At 43.6% G+C, this 16,362-nt stretch overlaps 5 protein-coding genes across 5 annotated transcripts; 2 read left to right on the forward strand and 3 right to left on the reverse strand.

Annotated features, from left to right (window-relative positions):
• The first annotated feature begins 5,322 nt into the window (after window positions 1–5,322).
• BDCG_02209 (uncharacterized protein) lies at window positions 5,323–6,906 on the forward strand. Its single transcript, XM_045417762.1, has 2 exons — window positions 5,323–5,749; window positions 5,799–6,906. Exons 1-2 carry the CDS (start codon window positions 5,458–5,460, stop codon window positions 6,461–6,463), a joined length of 957 nt encoding a protein of 318 aa, XP_045274493.1. The 5' UTR covers window positions 5,323–5,457; the 3' UTR covers window positions 6,464–6,906.
• BDCG_02210 (uncharacterized protein) lies at window positions 6,570–7,682 on the reverse strand (the record flags this gene model as incomplete). Its single annotated transcript, XM_045417763.1, has 2 exons — window positions 6,570–7,173; window positions 7,231–7,682. The coding sequence occupies 2 exons, from the start codon at window positions 7,680–7,682 to the stop codon at window positions 6,570–6,572; spliced, it is 1,056 nt and encodes a 351-aa protein (XP_045274494.1).
• Window positions 7,683–8,556: 874 nt separating this feature from the next.
• BDCG_02211 (uncharacterized protein) lies at window positions 8,557–9,646 on the reverse strand (the record flags this gene model as incomplete). The annotated part of the gene is made up of 2 exons (XM_045417764.1): window positions 8,557–9,097; window positions 9,166–9,646. 2 exons carry the CDS (start codon window positions 9,644–9,646, stop codon window positions 8,565–8,567), a joined length of 1,014 nt encoding a protein of 337 aa, XP_045274495.1. The 3' UTR covers window positions 8,557–8,564.
• A 3,073-nt stretch (window positions 9,647–12,719) lies between these two features.
• BDCG_02213 (uncharacterized protein) lies at window positions 12,720–14,383 on the reverse strand (the record flags this gene model as incomplete). The annotated part of the gene is made up of 2 exons (XM_045417765.1): window positions 12,720–13,849; window positions 13,906–14,383. The coding sequence occupies 2 exons, from the start codon at window positions 14,381–14,383 to the stop codon at window positions 12,720–12,722; spliced, it is 1,608 nt and encodes a 535-aa protein (XP_045274496.1).
• Window positions 14,384–14,634: 251 nt separating this feature from the next.
• Window positions 14,635–15,139, forward strand: BDCG_02214 (uncharacterized protein; the record flags this gene model as incomplete). The annotated part of the gene is made up of 2 exons (XM_045417766.1): window positions 14,635–14,676; window positions 14,816–15,139. 2 exons carry the CDS (start codon window positions 14,635–14,637, stop codon window positions 15,137–15,139), a joined length of 366 nt encoding a protein of 121 aa, XP_045274497.1.
• Between the last annotated feature and the right edge of the window lie 1,223 nt (window positions 15,140–16,362).

Below are 16,362 nucleotides of genomic sequence, written 5' to 3' on the forward strand. Positions count from 1 at the left end.
ATCCAACGCACTAGCCCGAAAGTGGCATAGCAGGATATTAGGTATTTAGATGTATCACACTGCAGGCTGACTGGGTTTCCAACATGCAATCTGTTGGCCCTTACGGCCGTTGCGGTTAGCGATCCCACTAGATCACGTGACCCACCACTATATTATGTTCCTGTAGATAGATCTATCAATACGACCTTCAACTATTCTACAGGTTATAGCCTGGATGGCACATTTTTCTTTTTAGAACATTGTATTAACACATTTTTGACACAGATAGTTCATCTTTTTTGAAAAGACTCTTACTCTTTATTAGAGATATTTCATTTTCCCTGAATCTGTCAGTCAGTGAATTCATATACTTTATTTTTTTTGAGAAAGCATGTTCTTCATTGTGAAGAATATCACTTTTTATTTTTTTTTTTTTATACATCTAGAAGAAGCAGAGTCATCTCAATATGAGTGATACATCTGTTACTTCAGAGTTCAGCTCAAGGCTCAGAATCACATACTTCACTAGACAACTCATTGATAGAATAATCACTCATTATAAGAAAGCTTCTGACTTGCAAGATGAGACTGAGATCAGTTTTTGCCAGAGTATGAAATTTGATGATGAGATAATGAAGAAACTTCAGAACAAAGAAAAGCAGAGTCAACTTCAATATTCATCTGCAGAATCTGTTCATTTCAACTCATCAAATTCTTCATCATTTCTCACTCTCAGAATGCTGACTTTTAATAATGATCTGAATCAATCTATCTATTGCATCGCAGGCAATCTTATAAATCTTATGCAGATGATGCTACAGAACCAGATGACTGCAGCTGAAACTACTTAATATCTCACTACATCTGTCTCTGTACAAAGAGACACTACAAGAGATGAGTTACAGAAATATCAGAAGAAAGTCAAATATGCACTAGATATCAAATCAGTGATCATATTTAATAGCTCTAATTATAAAGCCTGATGTGTTGATATGTTAGCTGATATGAAAGTTATTAATGAAACTGACATTCTATTAAGAACTCAATGAGAATTCTCTTTTACACATTATATCAACTCTGAGAAGTGAAGAATTCATTTCAAGTCTCTATATAGATATATGCTATTGAGTCTTATTGAAAATGTTTAAACTACTATTAAAACCTTGAAAGCTGACAATGCTGCAGCTCTGTGAGATAAGATCAATGTGAAATATATGATATCACTGACAGAGGAATGAGTTAATGTCTTCAAGAAATTGACAAAATTACAAGTCAAGAAGAATGATTATCTTACTTTTCAGAGATGTTTTCACTATCTTATTACTCATCACAAGAAGCTCTGTCAGAGCACTGAGAATATATATCATAATCTCTTTCTCAACAATCTACAAGATTATCAAAGACTGTTTGTCAAGACATGTTTGAATGAGTTTTTCTTCACTGGTCAGAGACTTATTATCAACATTGATATTGATGATTTGATGAAGCAACTGACTAATTGTACATTCAAGAAGATCATTATCAAGTGAAAAAAGCAGTCTCAGGCTGATTCTGTGACTGTGAAAAAGAATAAGAATAAAGATAAGAACAAAGATGAGAATAAAAGCACATCTGTATGAAAGTGCACTCACTGTAGAAGATATGAATATACTGTTAACAGGTGTTTCATCTTACACTCTGATAAAAAGAGAAAGAAGGATGACAAGAAGAATGACAAGAAGAAAGAGAAGAAGAATGATTTGATAAGTTCTCAATCAGCAGCAAATGCAGTAATTATGAAGATTAAGTTCTATTTCTCTTTCACAGTCACTGGAAAATCATCCTCTAGATCTTGATATTTAAACACATGTGCAAGCCTGAATATGACAGATGAGCTTCATTCTTTCTCAAATATCAAACCTTTTAATGATAACATCTCTGTTGATTCTGTCACTGAGAGAACTGAGTTTATTAAGAAGATTGAAACTATCATCTTGAAGATTGAGAGTGATGATGTTAACTTGCAGAATATTCACTATATTTCTAATATTACAGTTAATCTGCTCTCATTTGTGAAGCTTGAAGATCAGGGATTCTGATTTACATTGTCTTTCACTATTCCCTCTTTTTTCATTTGCAGAGCCTCAAATGATGTTATTTTCCATGCAGTTCGGACTGCTCAGAACAACATATATAAGGTTGATAAATGAGAGTTCAATGAGGATTTCAATCATCTGAACAGAGTAGTCAAGTATATTGTGATGATATCTCATAAGTATAATTTTGATTGAAAAGTTGATCTTCCTGTGACTGCTGTTACTACTGTTAATAATGTCAATTCTGCAGACATGAATACAGGTCTCAAGACACAGATATCAAAGATATCAAAGACTCTTTTGAATTGACATTACAATCTCAGTCATATTCACACTGATGCTATAATTGCTATGATCAAGAATTCTCATACTGAAGTCACAATTAAGAGTTCTAAGACTAAGTTCTTTTGTAAGAAATGTGTTAAGGCTGGTATGATGCAAGATTATTTGAAAACACTGATGCCTAGATCTATCTGACTTATTGAGAAGGTTTATATTGACCTTGCAGATGATGAATGTACATTGAAAGACCTCTCTGATCACTTCTTAGAGTCTCATCAGAGAATTAAATACTGAATGCTCATCATCTGTGATGCAACTTGCTATCATTGAGTATATTTTTTAAAGTTCAAGAATGAAGCTGTTCAATACTTTGAGTTGTGGCTCAGATTCATGAGTAATCTCAGATATACAGTCTCTGCTTTTCTACAGACTGATATTGATGATGTTTTTCAATTCACATGTATACACACAGTTATGAATTCATATGATATCAAATGAAAATCAACAGCATCACATTCATTACATCAGAATGATGTTTCTGAATGTGAAATTCACACTATCATGAAATGAGTTAGAGCTGCTCTTTTGAAAGATAATCTTTCTAAGAAGTTCTGAACAGATGTTCTAGAGACAGTGATTGCAATAATCAATAATACTCTCACATCTACAGTTCTTTACAACTTGAAATTTTGATCCTCTACTGCAGAGATCTCTGTGATTTCAAGTTCACATAAGATTCCTTAATGTGCACTTACAAATACCTCACTGAATGTAAGGCATTTTCACTGATTAAGTGCAGAGGTTTTTATTCACTTGCATGAATCTCAGCAGCCCACGGATAAGCTTTCTTCACATGCCAATTTCTATTGTATCATTGAATTCAGTGACACATTGATATATCATCTATGACATTCTGAATCTGATAAGATTATTGTCAGTAGTGATGTGAGGTTTCTGATCACTGAAAAACTGATTGTCACATCTATGACACTCATTAATAATGCCAGTGAATCAGAACCTGATATTTATCTGATTGATGATGAAGATGCTTCTGACATTGATGATCTGAATTCTACATGATTGTGACCTGTGAAATCACTGACTACTTACACTTCAAGTCTTATTACAGGCAACCTTCTGAAGTTCTACAAGAATGCCACATCTCAGTCAGAGAGAGTAGAAGATTATTGAAAGAAGTTCATGCAATGCAAGATTACTGATCTGAAGAGATGCAATACATGAAGTTTAATCTCTAGATCTGACATTCTGAGAAATGAATCAATTGCTCTGAGCTGTTGAGTGTTTCTTGAGAAAGATAGGCCTGCAGACTCAAATGCTGATTCTGATGATATTCTTAGAAAATCATATTGAGTGATTTGTGATAACTGACTTAAGAAGAATTCTAGAGAAGAAATCTACACTTCTGTCATCACTGATACTGCTAATCATATTCTTTTTACAATAGCAGTACTACACAGTTGAACACTCTGTTAAGTGAATATAGTAATGACATATCTTCATAAGTGCCTCACTAAGAAGGTCTATATAAGACAACTTACTGAATTTGAGACAGGTTCACTGAAAACACTTGTCTGTGTGATTGAGAGTAGTCTATATAACCTGAACCCTGTGATGAAGATCTGATATGATTACTTAACAGCTCTGTTGAGTGATCTTGAATTTACAGTCAGCACTCATGATCCAGCACTCTGATATTATACATTCAGATGTCACCTCTATATGATGATCTACATTAACAATCTCAACATCATATTCAAAGCTTCTGAGAATGCTGATTGACTAGTAAGTATACTCAGTGAGAAATTGAAAGTCAAGAATCTACATCAGTTAATCAAGTATTTGAATATGAAGATCAATTGTTTAAATAAGAGAATTAATTTAATACATTATCAATATATCAAATGTCTTGTTAAAGATTTCTATCTTAATAATGCAGCTGTTGTCAGAATATCAATGAAGAATGAATTCTGTATTGATAATTTCTCTATATCTGAGAAAGAGACTGATTTCACAATTCAGCAATATTAATATGATATGAATTGCTTGCAATATCTTGCAGTTAAAATATGTTCTGATATTACTTATACTGTCTTGCTACTTACTCAACAGAATGTTGATTCAACATCTCAATATTGAAAGGCTCTATTACATGTTATATGTTATTTGAAAGAGATCATGAATCTGAGTATTTTCTATGAATACAGTCTGTATGAGAGTTCTGTTTCTACTGATTCTTTCATTATTTCTGATTTCTCTGATGATTTCTATCTATTCTTCAGCTACTCAGATTCTGATTGAGCTGACCTCTTAAATGATGATAGAAAATCAATATCTGACTATGTTTTTAAGCTTGCAGACAGCCTGATTTCATAATGTTCAGTGAAGCAACCTTGTATATCTCTAAGTTTCAATGAGACTGAATATATGACTCTTAGTAAGGTGATTCATGAGGCAACATGAATTCAGAATCTCATAATTGAGCTTGACTTCATCACTACATCTCTGATACAGATTCTCACTGATAATAAGAGTGTCATAGATCTCACAAAGATGACAGTCATTACAGCCTGAAGCAAACACATTGACACATGTTTTCATTTTTCATGTTGACAGTTGAATCAGAGAATCATTGATTTAGAATACATTCTCATCACTCAGATGGCAGTGGATGAACTCACTAAACCTCTAGACAATGTGACATTTGCATGATTCATGGTTTTGCTAGGTCTTACAGGCATAAAAGTTGGGAATGTTTAATTTTACATTTGTATTTGGTTTTGACAGACTATCTTGGTGGTTTGGGTGTTTTTGTATGTGATTCTTGTTATCTCGAGGGGGGGTGTTGGCCCTTACAGCCGTTGCGGTTAGCGATCCCACTAGATCACGTGACCCACCACTATATTATGTTCCTGTAGATAGATCTATCAATACGACCTTCAACTATCCTACACAATCCACAGGGTTGGTTAATAATCCACCGACTTTTCGACCGCTTCTCCATATCCGGAAGTGGGCCGGGACGGCCCGGTACCCACCAGTGCTCTGAAAGGTCAGTCCTTGCCCACTTGAAACAAGCACATCACTCCCTCTGTTGCGTCTGATGGGCGCTCAGGCCATCTTAACCTGGGCATGTGTGAGTTCCACACAGACCTCGCCTGTGAAACACCATTGGGTGAGAGGTAAGGGACACTTTTTCCGGCGAAGGGCGTTTAAATACAGACGAGAATCCGCTGTTCCTTATCTATCAGCCTCCAGGCCCACTGGATCTTTCAGTCTCCACCGAAAGCACAACAGCACTCAAGCTCTCACAAAATGGCACCTCTCGTTGCGACCACTCTTCCTAGCCTTGATAAGTCTTTGGGGATCCAGGATCTCCACAAGAGTGGTTCCTTGTATGAAGCCTGTCCTATAGATGGTTTGCAAGTAGCTGATGCCATGCAGGTACAATGAGCTTCTTGATGACTGCGACCAACCGCCCCTCGCTGATACACAATATCATGAACTTAGCGGATATTTTTGTCCGCCACAATGCCGACAAGGCCTTCGGAGTTCACTTAATCCACGGCCATTTCAAGATACCCAAGAACACCGTCATGCTCGGAATCAACTTCGAGAATCCCTCCCTTCGCTGGACTAACGCCACCAGTATTGATAAGATCGACCTTGCCTCTGTTCATGGACACATCTTCGCTCTCACCAAAGAAGGCCTATGTGCTTATGAACTACAGGATGGGCCCCTCCCTGACCTGTCTGACGTTGAGCTGGGTTTCCTAGACGAGTTTATCGAATATATTGTCAAGAATAATCTCGCGAACCTCGTCGGCCTTCAAGTTCTTGGGTGCGTTGATAGCTCCATGTTGGAACTCATTCTCGATCAAGGAACTGTCATGCTGGATTCGTCTATTGTCAAGAACACTGTACCAACGCGCGTCACGGGTTGGAGATTCGAGTCTGTCAATGGCAAACCCCGTGTTTGCTCGGCGAATGAAACTCACGCAAAAATGAACTCAGGCAACCACAAGGTTTTCAATGCTGGAAAGCCCCTCCCCAAGCTGGAAAATGTCGAAGAGCTGAAGGCCGCTCTCGTTGGGGCCGGGGTTCTTTGATCTACCGTCACATTGGGTGCCCCATGTTAGTGTAGCTACATTTTGTCAATCATTTGAACCTCATATGTCATTTTTTAAAGCGCATCTTTGATCCAGTAAATCCAGTTTAGTCACGCAGTTCCATAAATCTTGTGGGGTTAATCAACAATCCATCTAGAAGGCGCATGTTATACGCCCCATTTTCATCGTCCTGGATAGGTACTGGCTTCGGCATATTTGCAAAACGACCCGTAAAGCCGTATGAGAGCAGCAGGCCCATGCGTCTTGCCAACTTTATGATTCTGATACTTTCGTTACTTAATCCTCCAGCCTCCTGTTTGAATGTACTCCAGAACAGCTCCTCTAAAGTGCCGTAGTCGTCGTATCTGATAAGCCCACTCTTGAGGTGGACCTTGCTTATCAGTAGCTCGTGAGAGTGAAGGTCGAGGCCAAATGGCGCAACCTCAGCCTCGGCCCAATCAACTACCCCAACTAGATTGCAAGTCGTTTCGTCTACTAATATATTGCTGACGCCAAAGTCTTTATGGAGGAGCACCATGGGGAGAGAAAGAATGGCTGGTAACAAGTTGAGAGTCTCCTGGATGAATGGGTGGAAGCGGCTAGGGAGAGAGGCAAATAGTAATTGCAGTTCCGTCTCATATTGATGGCTAAGGCAGTCGCGGTACTTTTGTTCGACATCCTGCGGAGCGTTCCACGAGCGAGCAAAGAATCTAACAGTATATATCATCAGCAACTTAATATAATGTAACTTGGAGCACCAGGCATACTTTGCTATGTCAGTTACAAGATTCTTTCGCCACGAAGAGAACTTGAGCGAGTTTTCAGGCACACGAGTGTTCTGTGCCAGGAGAAAATCCAGGTAGCTAATCGCACGTATCCGGCTCATGACGTAGATGTAGAGAGGCTCCTTTCCGTCGGCACTTTCTCCAACCTGCCCCCTGAAGGAAACCTGAGGTACAAAGTGGCCATATATGGTTTGAGCGAGATTCACGATCTCCATTCTCAGCTGAAGGGACTTGAGACGAAACTGAGCGACGAATTCGCCCTTGGGCCCAGCATAGACGGTGTAACTGCAGACGCCTTGCACAGCTACTGGAATGATATCGCCTCCAAGGTGCTCCTTCACATAGGTATCACAGGCCGAGCGGCTCGCTGAAGTCTTCGCAAAGAAGTGAGCGATCTCCTGGTCGACGGAGTATTGCAGATGACTGGTAGCCATAACGATTCTGGATTGCGGACAACGGGTTGCGGCGACACCTCGGCTTGCGAACGGACTTCTTTGTCGCTGTAAGGCCAAGCCCGACTTGGTTGCTTCAGGAATTGCCGAATTTTTGTTTTCTAGTGGCCCCGCGGTGTCAGCTGCTCATCAGCAAAAGATGACGGACCATCATGCGATAATGAAAAGTTTTAGGGGCACCTGATCCCTCATATATTGGATGCCCAAAATAATAAAATAGATTGTTGTTGGTTGGTTTTCCCACGGGCTGAGTGGGGTGGGAGAAAAGTTCTGGGTGAGGGGTTGTGTTGGGCAACCAACACTTTCTCCAGCCTTCCACTAGACGACGTCACAAACCCAAGCGGTACGTTTGAGAGGCTGCACTTACTGCGAAATACAAGATCAAAACGACGCAAGTCAAATTACCTCAAATTACCTTGATTCTTCATGTGAGATTTATCTTTTGGGCGCTGCTTGCGTCCACGAACGCGCAGAGGCTAACCCTTCACACAGTTCGAGCTTTGCGAGGTTAGGCAAATTGATTTAGACAACTCCTACCTTCTTCAACCTTCGCTGACAAAAAACAGTTCCTCAGCCGTTCGCGCTACCAAAAGACGATGTCTGATACTGGCGAAAAGGCGCTTAACGGCCAAATGGAGAAGATATCAAACAAGTGCTTCGAGATAAAGGAGGCCATGATCATGACCTTTGAAGGCCGCTCGTGCAATATTGCCGACAGTGAAGGCAATCCTATCCCCAAAGGCAAACTAGGCCCTGAAGATGGGCAAACAACAAGAGAGGTGGAGGCCGGTTATCGATGTTACGTGATGAGGGCACAAGTGAAGTTTGAAAAAAAGGTTGATAGCTGCTAAAGGTATGTCATCTTTATTCAATAGCTCCCCCCAGCACGTCTTCTATCTCCAGCTCAGCCGAATCTTGAGGATCCCCGAGTCCTAAGGTATCGGAGACGCTGAATCCATCGAAATACCCCATCCTAACAACCAAAAGAGCATCTTCATTAATCTTCTCCGGCAGATACAGGGACAAGCAGTTCGTGACTGATAAGCCCCCCCTCTGCTGCTCCTCTTTCCACAACTTGCTCGTCTTCATTCCGGCCTGAAACGGTTCAGGAAGTTTCTCGATCATATGGCGTCTCATAAAAGCGAAGGATAGATACGGACCATCACCAAATAACATCGGAACCCCTGACTGGATGAGTTTCGGCATCGCATCTTGTAATGCACTTCTTAACTTACCTGGAACCTGAGGTTCTAACCGCGGACGCTTTGACAACGGTTCGCCGGGTTCATCAGGGTTATCATTCGTTTTATCCACAAGCTCATGTTCGTGCTCTCTAGTTTGTTTTGAATCTTGCCGCCGGCTAGGATATATGGCCATCATTGAGTTGCGATAATGCCCTTGACAGTGGAATTATTAGATTGAAATGACATGTACAGCATAGTATGAATATCATCATTTCCCCTACCTGCCGAAGGCACATCTTCTGGAAGGCCAAATTGGAGGCGTCTCCTTGGTCTGCTCAGCGGGGAGAGAACCAGGGAGCCTTGACTGTCTCCATTCGGTGGTGGTAGATTCTGGCAAACGGTGCGGGTAACCTCGGGAAGTGATTTGATAGGAGCTTTCGATGCCCACCAGTGAGAAAGGTCGTCGTAGAATGTTCCAGTCGGAATTTTAGGCAGGCGGGAAAAGGGAAATGACAGAGAACAGAGCACAAATAGTTCTGGGTTTATAGCATGAACTTTTCTCGAAAAATAACGTGCACGACGTCTGACGCTTCCTTGAGATCTTGATCTCTGCTTCAGCAATTCGTCGGTTTCTGCAAACACTCCTAGCCAAGAATTTATTTGATTTTGCTGGGTATCAGGTAGTGGATTCTGTATGTCCAAAATCTGATCTTCAAGGCGAGGTTTAAAATTACCGTCAAAAAAGGTGGTAGAGTCTATCATCTCGTCAGCAGAGGAACAGGACAAGACAGGAGAGGACAGGACAGAGATCTAGGCAAAAAGGGCACCAAACCAAATTTCCACACTCACATCCTGATTGATAAAGTCGAAAATATAGTCTTCTCTGGCGATGCTTTCATGACATACGAATTTTTAGAAAGTTGCAATGAAGGGACGAGTGAGGATATATCAGGAACACATGCCCCCTTCTTACCGAGCAATGGATCGCAAGTCTTCTGTTTTGCAACTCGCTCCTCTTCCCGGTCGGATCACTCCGCTTGCCCTTTGCAATGATTGGAAATCCTAGCCCTCACCAACACACTATCTCCAGGCCAGCCGAAGGTGTGAACGCATATCAGTGTTCGGAGCCTGTGCAGCATACCCCATCGCTAGACGATTGTAAAGCGGCTGCGAAGCGTCAGTCCATCTGGTCCGCATTCTGGCTTGAAGAAAGACCACAGGCCCATGCCTCGCCACACTGCACCTTTGCAGAGCGATCTCTACAGCAGCTGTCAGTCCTCAAACAAAAGTCTCTATCATGCGTGCAGAGCATGTGGGCAGCAATCAACTCAGCCTGCCGGAGGATTTGTGTCAGCTTTGGCCGAATGCACAGGCTCTAGTCACTGTCTTCGTGTAATACATACTCGCGAATTTTCTGTGGTTCAATCTGTGAACTCCCCGGGAAGCCCACCTGTCGGTGGCGATGAGACACTCCTAACCCTGAAAGACATGAGCCCCTCTCAGTCCGTTGCCCTCCGCACCCTCAACACACCAATTCAAGAAGCCAGCACACCTGTACCTGCGAACCATGGCCGTAGTCTCCTGAAGAAAACAGGGCATATCACACATTTGAATGGCAGTATAATACATGCCAAGAGACCATACTTTGAAGCTGAGAATTGATGTAAGCCATCTTCCCTTTTCTCTGCCCTTCTCTTGACTGCTTAGATATATATAGCATATACTAAGCCTTGCTCAGGCCTGCTAAACACTGCAATTTACAGAGAATCACAGGCTAGGAAGCAGGAGCAATCAATAGAGAGTGAACAGAGAATTCAACAGTCTTGAAGAAAAAGAACTGAGTCAAGCACTGTTTAGCAGGTAAAAACCTTCAACACAAGCCCTCTGAGAAACAATTCTGAGGGTCAAGAAAAACCCATGCATCTCAGACAGGGGCTGCTGCATAAAGTGGAAACATTGAAGCAAACATGCCATAGCAATGCTTCTTATTTCACTGTTGATTCCTTCATCATTGATGATGACTGAGAGAATGTGGTAGAAACTGTACCTCTGTTCCAAAAGATATCTCTGAAAACACTGCCCTTGTCACTCCAATGAATTCAAAATCAAGTGGTCACTAAGGAGATCCCAAATCATGACAAGCTGTGGTGGGAATTTGTCTGCAAGAAACTGAAGATTATTTCCTGAGAAATGATTCAAGAATGCAAAGTCAATCAGGGGCTGTTCACTACAGCTACTGGATATCTAAAATCGTGTTCTGGAAACCACTTCATGGGTGATAGGAATTCCCGGTAGCGATTCTATTGTTGCTTAAGTAGCTGAAATTGCCTTTTTGAACATGAATGAAGAGAGACCTTATATGTTTCAGGCTAGAGAAGCATTAACAATATTCGGGGTTCCAAGATAATTGCCTTTATATTGCCTTGACAGAGTGTCCCAGCTTGGCCCTACATGTCGGATTATAGTCAATCTGATATCACACAGTCACTAATTTGTCAAGTATCTGTTGTAGCCTAGAAAGTATATCTGTAAAACATTAGCTGTTAGGGTCGTGAGCCTTTGAAGCACGGTAATGGAGGATGAGCCAGAAGGATATCACTTGGCACCATCTCGGGATTAAGTAATTCCTCCCCCGTACCCGCGCCCCCCTTCAATTCTCCCTTCCTGGGCTTACGGTCTTGGCACATCTCCGAAGGCTTCTGGTTTGCCAGGGCTGCCTCTTCAAGCAACTCTCTCAATATTCTGTGGCAGCTCGCGTCGCAGGTATGGCAAAATTATCGCAAGATGAACTCTCTATCATCACAAAATATCCTTTGGCTGACTCGCTCGAATTCAACCTGACGTGATCAAGGCGCATTGGTCCCTTTATATGGAAGGCAACATCATTCAGGCACGCTGATCGACCTGGATCTCGCCAAAAGAAATCGGTACGCGGAGCGGGGCGCGACACCAGACCGGCGCCATGGAATTTATGGCCATCGAGGTGTCATGGCTGGAGAATGTCAAAAGAGCGACGACAAGGCAATGGACAATATGCTGAATGATTGGTACACTGGGTCGTACAAATTGGAACGCTGTCTTCAACCTTATCACCACTATCTCTCGAACCACCCCCCCGACGAGCATCCCTCTGTTGTTTGATGGCACGCCGTTCAGATCGACGTCATCATCGCAGAGAGGATCAGAGCAGACGCGTGCGTGAGCAAAAATAGAACGCACCAGAGCCGGCTGCTCGCTTTCATGAATTTCAGTTGGGAAATAGGCATCCTCTACACGTATATCTGAGATGGATAATACCCGGTTCACTGTTCGCGTGCATGCCTGTTGTCATATCCTACCGATTATTCTCCTTTACGAAGCTGTTTCCCTATTTCATTATGTACAACACCCTAATGCTCTGAGGCTCGTTTCTTGGTTATTTCGCTGAGCTATTATTTTTAGGATCTGGGACTTTTTACAATATATACTGCTCGCGCGGACTGGTATTCTAAAATGGTGACAATACTGACGAAATCTTCTTTAGAAACACTCTGAATAAGTTTTATGAAAGGTACCATCAAATTTCTGAACTATCCAGACTTAGAGCCCTGCCGCGCCGCTTGATCTGCTTCGGCCGCGACTCTGGCAGTCTTCCTCGCAGCCCAAGGCCTTGCAAAGCACATCGTTCTTGATCTCTTCGACCTTGACAGCAGGAAACAGTGCAGCCTGAATCTCTGTTAATGCCAAAGCCTTTTTGATTACTTGACATGAGTTTTTCATAATAGGAAGGATATTTGTACCAGGTTTAAACTGAATAAAATTGGATTGTAATTCCGAAATTGGCTATACTAAACTTCTAAATCAAGCTCGGACTTGTCTCCTTGAGCCCTTTTTCAGTTTGGCCCTTGAGAGCTGTTTGCTTGCCTCGAATGACTGGCTTTCTATTTCCAAACCGCATATATCCGACCAGTGTGGTTATGCCTGGTCGCTTGGGCTGGCGGACATGAAAGTCATTGATCAAGTCTTCGCATCCGGGGACCACATTCTCCTTTGGTTCCCATGAGGGATCGGAGTAACCCTCCCATACCACTTTGTACTCCAAACGTGGCTTGCCTTCTTGATCTGTTGTGATCCTCGAGTTTGAGATGGCAGCAACAGACCATTCTGGTACCATTGCTCCGTTTCTCTTGACCATGGTCGGTGGTGGTGGTGGAGTACGGGTTGACGGATGGGTTTTATCGCGGCTGTCTCCCGACAGGCTCATTTCACGGGGACCGGCACCAACAAATGTAGCGGAGGGAGCCTCTGCTTGGTAGGAACTCTGATCTGGCGTTTGGGGGCGGGACGGGCCGCCCGTAATAGTGGCTGGCTGAGACTGTGCATCAAAGAGCGGCCGTTGCCTCTTCGCGGGTGGTAGCGTGGTGTCGACAGGCCCGGTAAGGTCTATCTCCTCAATGGGTTCGGTAGATGATAGTAGGGGACAAAATATGCGCTTACGGGTAGCCGCGTTTTGAGTTACCGAACCGCCATCGGCTGCGCCCTCAAGTTTGATCTGGGCAGCCGTTGGATGGGCGGTTCCAGGCTCCCGGTAGGATGTGAGGTCACTTCGAGAACGTTCCACCAGAGGCAGCGATTGGGAAGTGTTTGATGTCATATCATCATCATCTTGGATGGTGATAGGCGTATCTATGAACTGTGAGAATCCGGGAAACGTACTGGGGTTTTTGGGGAGCCTACCCTTACTGTCGCCAGCCCTGAAGATCAGTGTGTCCGGTCCCTTGTCGGCTTCGCCGGACGCTTCATATGTGCGGAGGTGCGGGAGATCACAACTTTCTCCATCGGACCTGCCTTCGCGTTCGGTCATGCCACCTGCGTCCAGGTCTTGAGTTGAATGCTGCGCAGGTGACGCGGGTCGCGACACAGCCGGGATTATATTGTCAAGACTCAGGTGCGAAGTGTTGTCAACATCAACAGCGAGGGATTCGTCTGGTATGTTTGTGAGAATCCCGGAAAACACGCCGATGGCGACAACAACCACCTACCTTGGCTGTCTATTGTGCGGGGAGCCTGAGTTTCTGGTATCTCGTAACCAGGGCTCTGTTCTGCAACCAAAGCCTCATCGCTGGGCGTTTCACGGTTCTGCTGAGTAACTGGGGTGGTTATAGCTCGCATATCAGTACCGGGCTCGTCGTTGTTGTCGTAAAAAAGACTGCAAAGAGGGTCATCATCATGGGCTGTATTTCTGTGGTCCACGTTCCACGTCGCCCCCTCTTCCAGAGTAAAGAATCGTGGGTCGTTCGCGGAAATTTCGGGGGTTTGCATGCTTGGAGGTTTCACAAGAGAATCCTTTTGTTGATATGTGCGGGCGATTGGGGCGGCGCTTTGCACTTGCAAGTGATCTCGCTCGCGCTGCTGGCATGGCCCAGGGAGAACTGACTTGGAAACGGGGTTGACTTCACGTGTATATGACGAACGGCTGTACCGCCGGGATCCGGGCTGGTAGAACTTGATTTTGTCCATGTTTGAGCAAGAAGAATAGGATTTGAACAAGCGTGACAGGGCCGACACAAGCTGAAGCAGGAAACATTTGGGCTTTTTAGACCTCGCACCACAGGCTTTTTATACGATCATTTCCCCCCTCACAACCCCGCGTCTGTGATCACCGTCAAATTTTGTCGCTGAGTATGTAACCGCATCCGGCGCATTAAGGGACGCCACTCGCCAACAAACAGTAAATCGCGCTATTGTTGGGGGGAAACCAGCCTCGGAAAATGTCCCAGTGGAACATGAATGCAACCTTCATGGTATCCCTGGTGAGCTGAGATATCCCACCGGAAAGAATCTGCCTCGCCGCCGAGCCAATCTTGTCACCGGCGCCGTGCTAGCAACCCTCGTAAACGGATGAAGTTGAAGCATTGACCCAAAAATCCGTGTCCAACTGCTGATATCCAGTCCCGGCGGAATCACACCAACACACCATCACACCACCACTCGCGGACTATCGTTCGATGGGAGGCCAATAACCGTGAAAGTTTGACCCTTGAGCTGGGTTCCCTGTGCCGAGCGATGCACCTCCGCGGAGGGTCGGGAGAAGTCACTGGTGGGGTTGCTGCGAACCAGGGGGAGCCTCGCGTCGTGTGGTCGCACTCTGGCGTGATGGAAAGTGACAATTCCACGCATAATCCAGTCCGGCCGCGTCATCATCGGGGCTGCGCCGCACTGGAACGGGAGGAATTGGGGCCCTCAGCCCAAGGGGGTTCAGCCGGTAGCGTCTGAGACCTGCAGCGCCATGGCTGGCGACGGACATCCAGTCATAGCTGGCAACGTCGCGCAGCGCATCGCTCGATCCGAGAGCGACTAGGCTCTTCCGCAAAGGTGACCTGGATTACTGGTGCGACACGTTCGCCGCAAGGCGAGCAAAAGAGGTGCTGCTGCGAATAGCAAGTCAGGATTCATGAGCAAGACGAAGGCAGAGCGTAGTGTAGAAAACCAACAAGGTTAGGTAAGGGAGCCAATGTAGTGAATCAGGCCGACGTCGAGCAGAGGGTGAGGCCCTGATGAGCAGCAGCTCGCGGCGGGTTAGAAGAGCGTGAGCAGGGGGTGAGCATCAGGCGAACTCAGGAGGATGCAGGGTAACTAACTCCGACTTGCTTTTGAGAGGCGGGGGCACCGTAGAGTTGGGCGTGAGACCAGATGGGTAAGAAGGGAAAGACTGGAAATGGAGAGAGAGCGATTACAACGTCGAACAGAGGGTGGAAACGGCCGTATTTATAGTGCGCTGAGGCAGCGTTCAAGCCGCGAGGGTTGCGCTAAACCCGATGTGGAACGGCCGACCCCCGGTCGTGAGGGGGCCGTTTCCCGAACGGGAGGCCCCTAACAGGAAGCAGAAAACTTGACCTCGCTAAGTGCGCCACTTGACCTCGTTATGTAAGCTGACCTTGCAAATGTGGCCCGTGCCACTATCTGACCTCGCTCAATACATCTTTTCTTGTAATTTGAAACCACTCAATTATTTATCATTAATTATCAACTGATTTTCAATCAATTATTAATTACTTAAATATACAGATTGAATTTATTTTTATTACTATAATTAATTAACAATTAATTCAGAATTAATTCAAAATCAATTTAAAATCAATTTAAAATTAATTTAATACTGAAATTATTCTTGAATTTAATTATTATTATTATTATTATTCTTCAATTATAGATGTATACAGTCAGAGACTATGACATCTATCTGAGAACTTTTAGTTCTCAGGGTTTTTTCTATATCTGTAAAGTTAACTATTATACATTCATCAATTTCAGATATACAAAATCAGAAAATTCCAGCTCAGAATATAAAAACTGTTTACAAATTACAGTATTTTAACATCTTCTGATACTTTGAAATCATTTAACAATATCATGACAAAGGAAAAGAGAACACAGTCTTAAAGATAGACATATTAAATAGATAGATAGAAAGAAATTAAAAGAAAAAGATAAAGTAA

The sequence above is a fragment of the Blastomyces dermatitidis genome (genome assembly GCF_000003525.1).
Source record: "Blastomyces dermatitidis ER-3 genomic scaffold supercont1.2, whole genome shotgun sequence".
In the NCBI taxonomy this organism is placed as follows: Eukaryota; Fungi; Ascomycota; class Eurotiomycetes; order Onygenales; family Ajellomycetaceae; genus Blastomyces; species Blastomyces dermatitidis.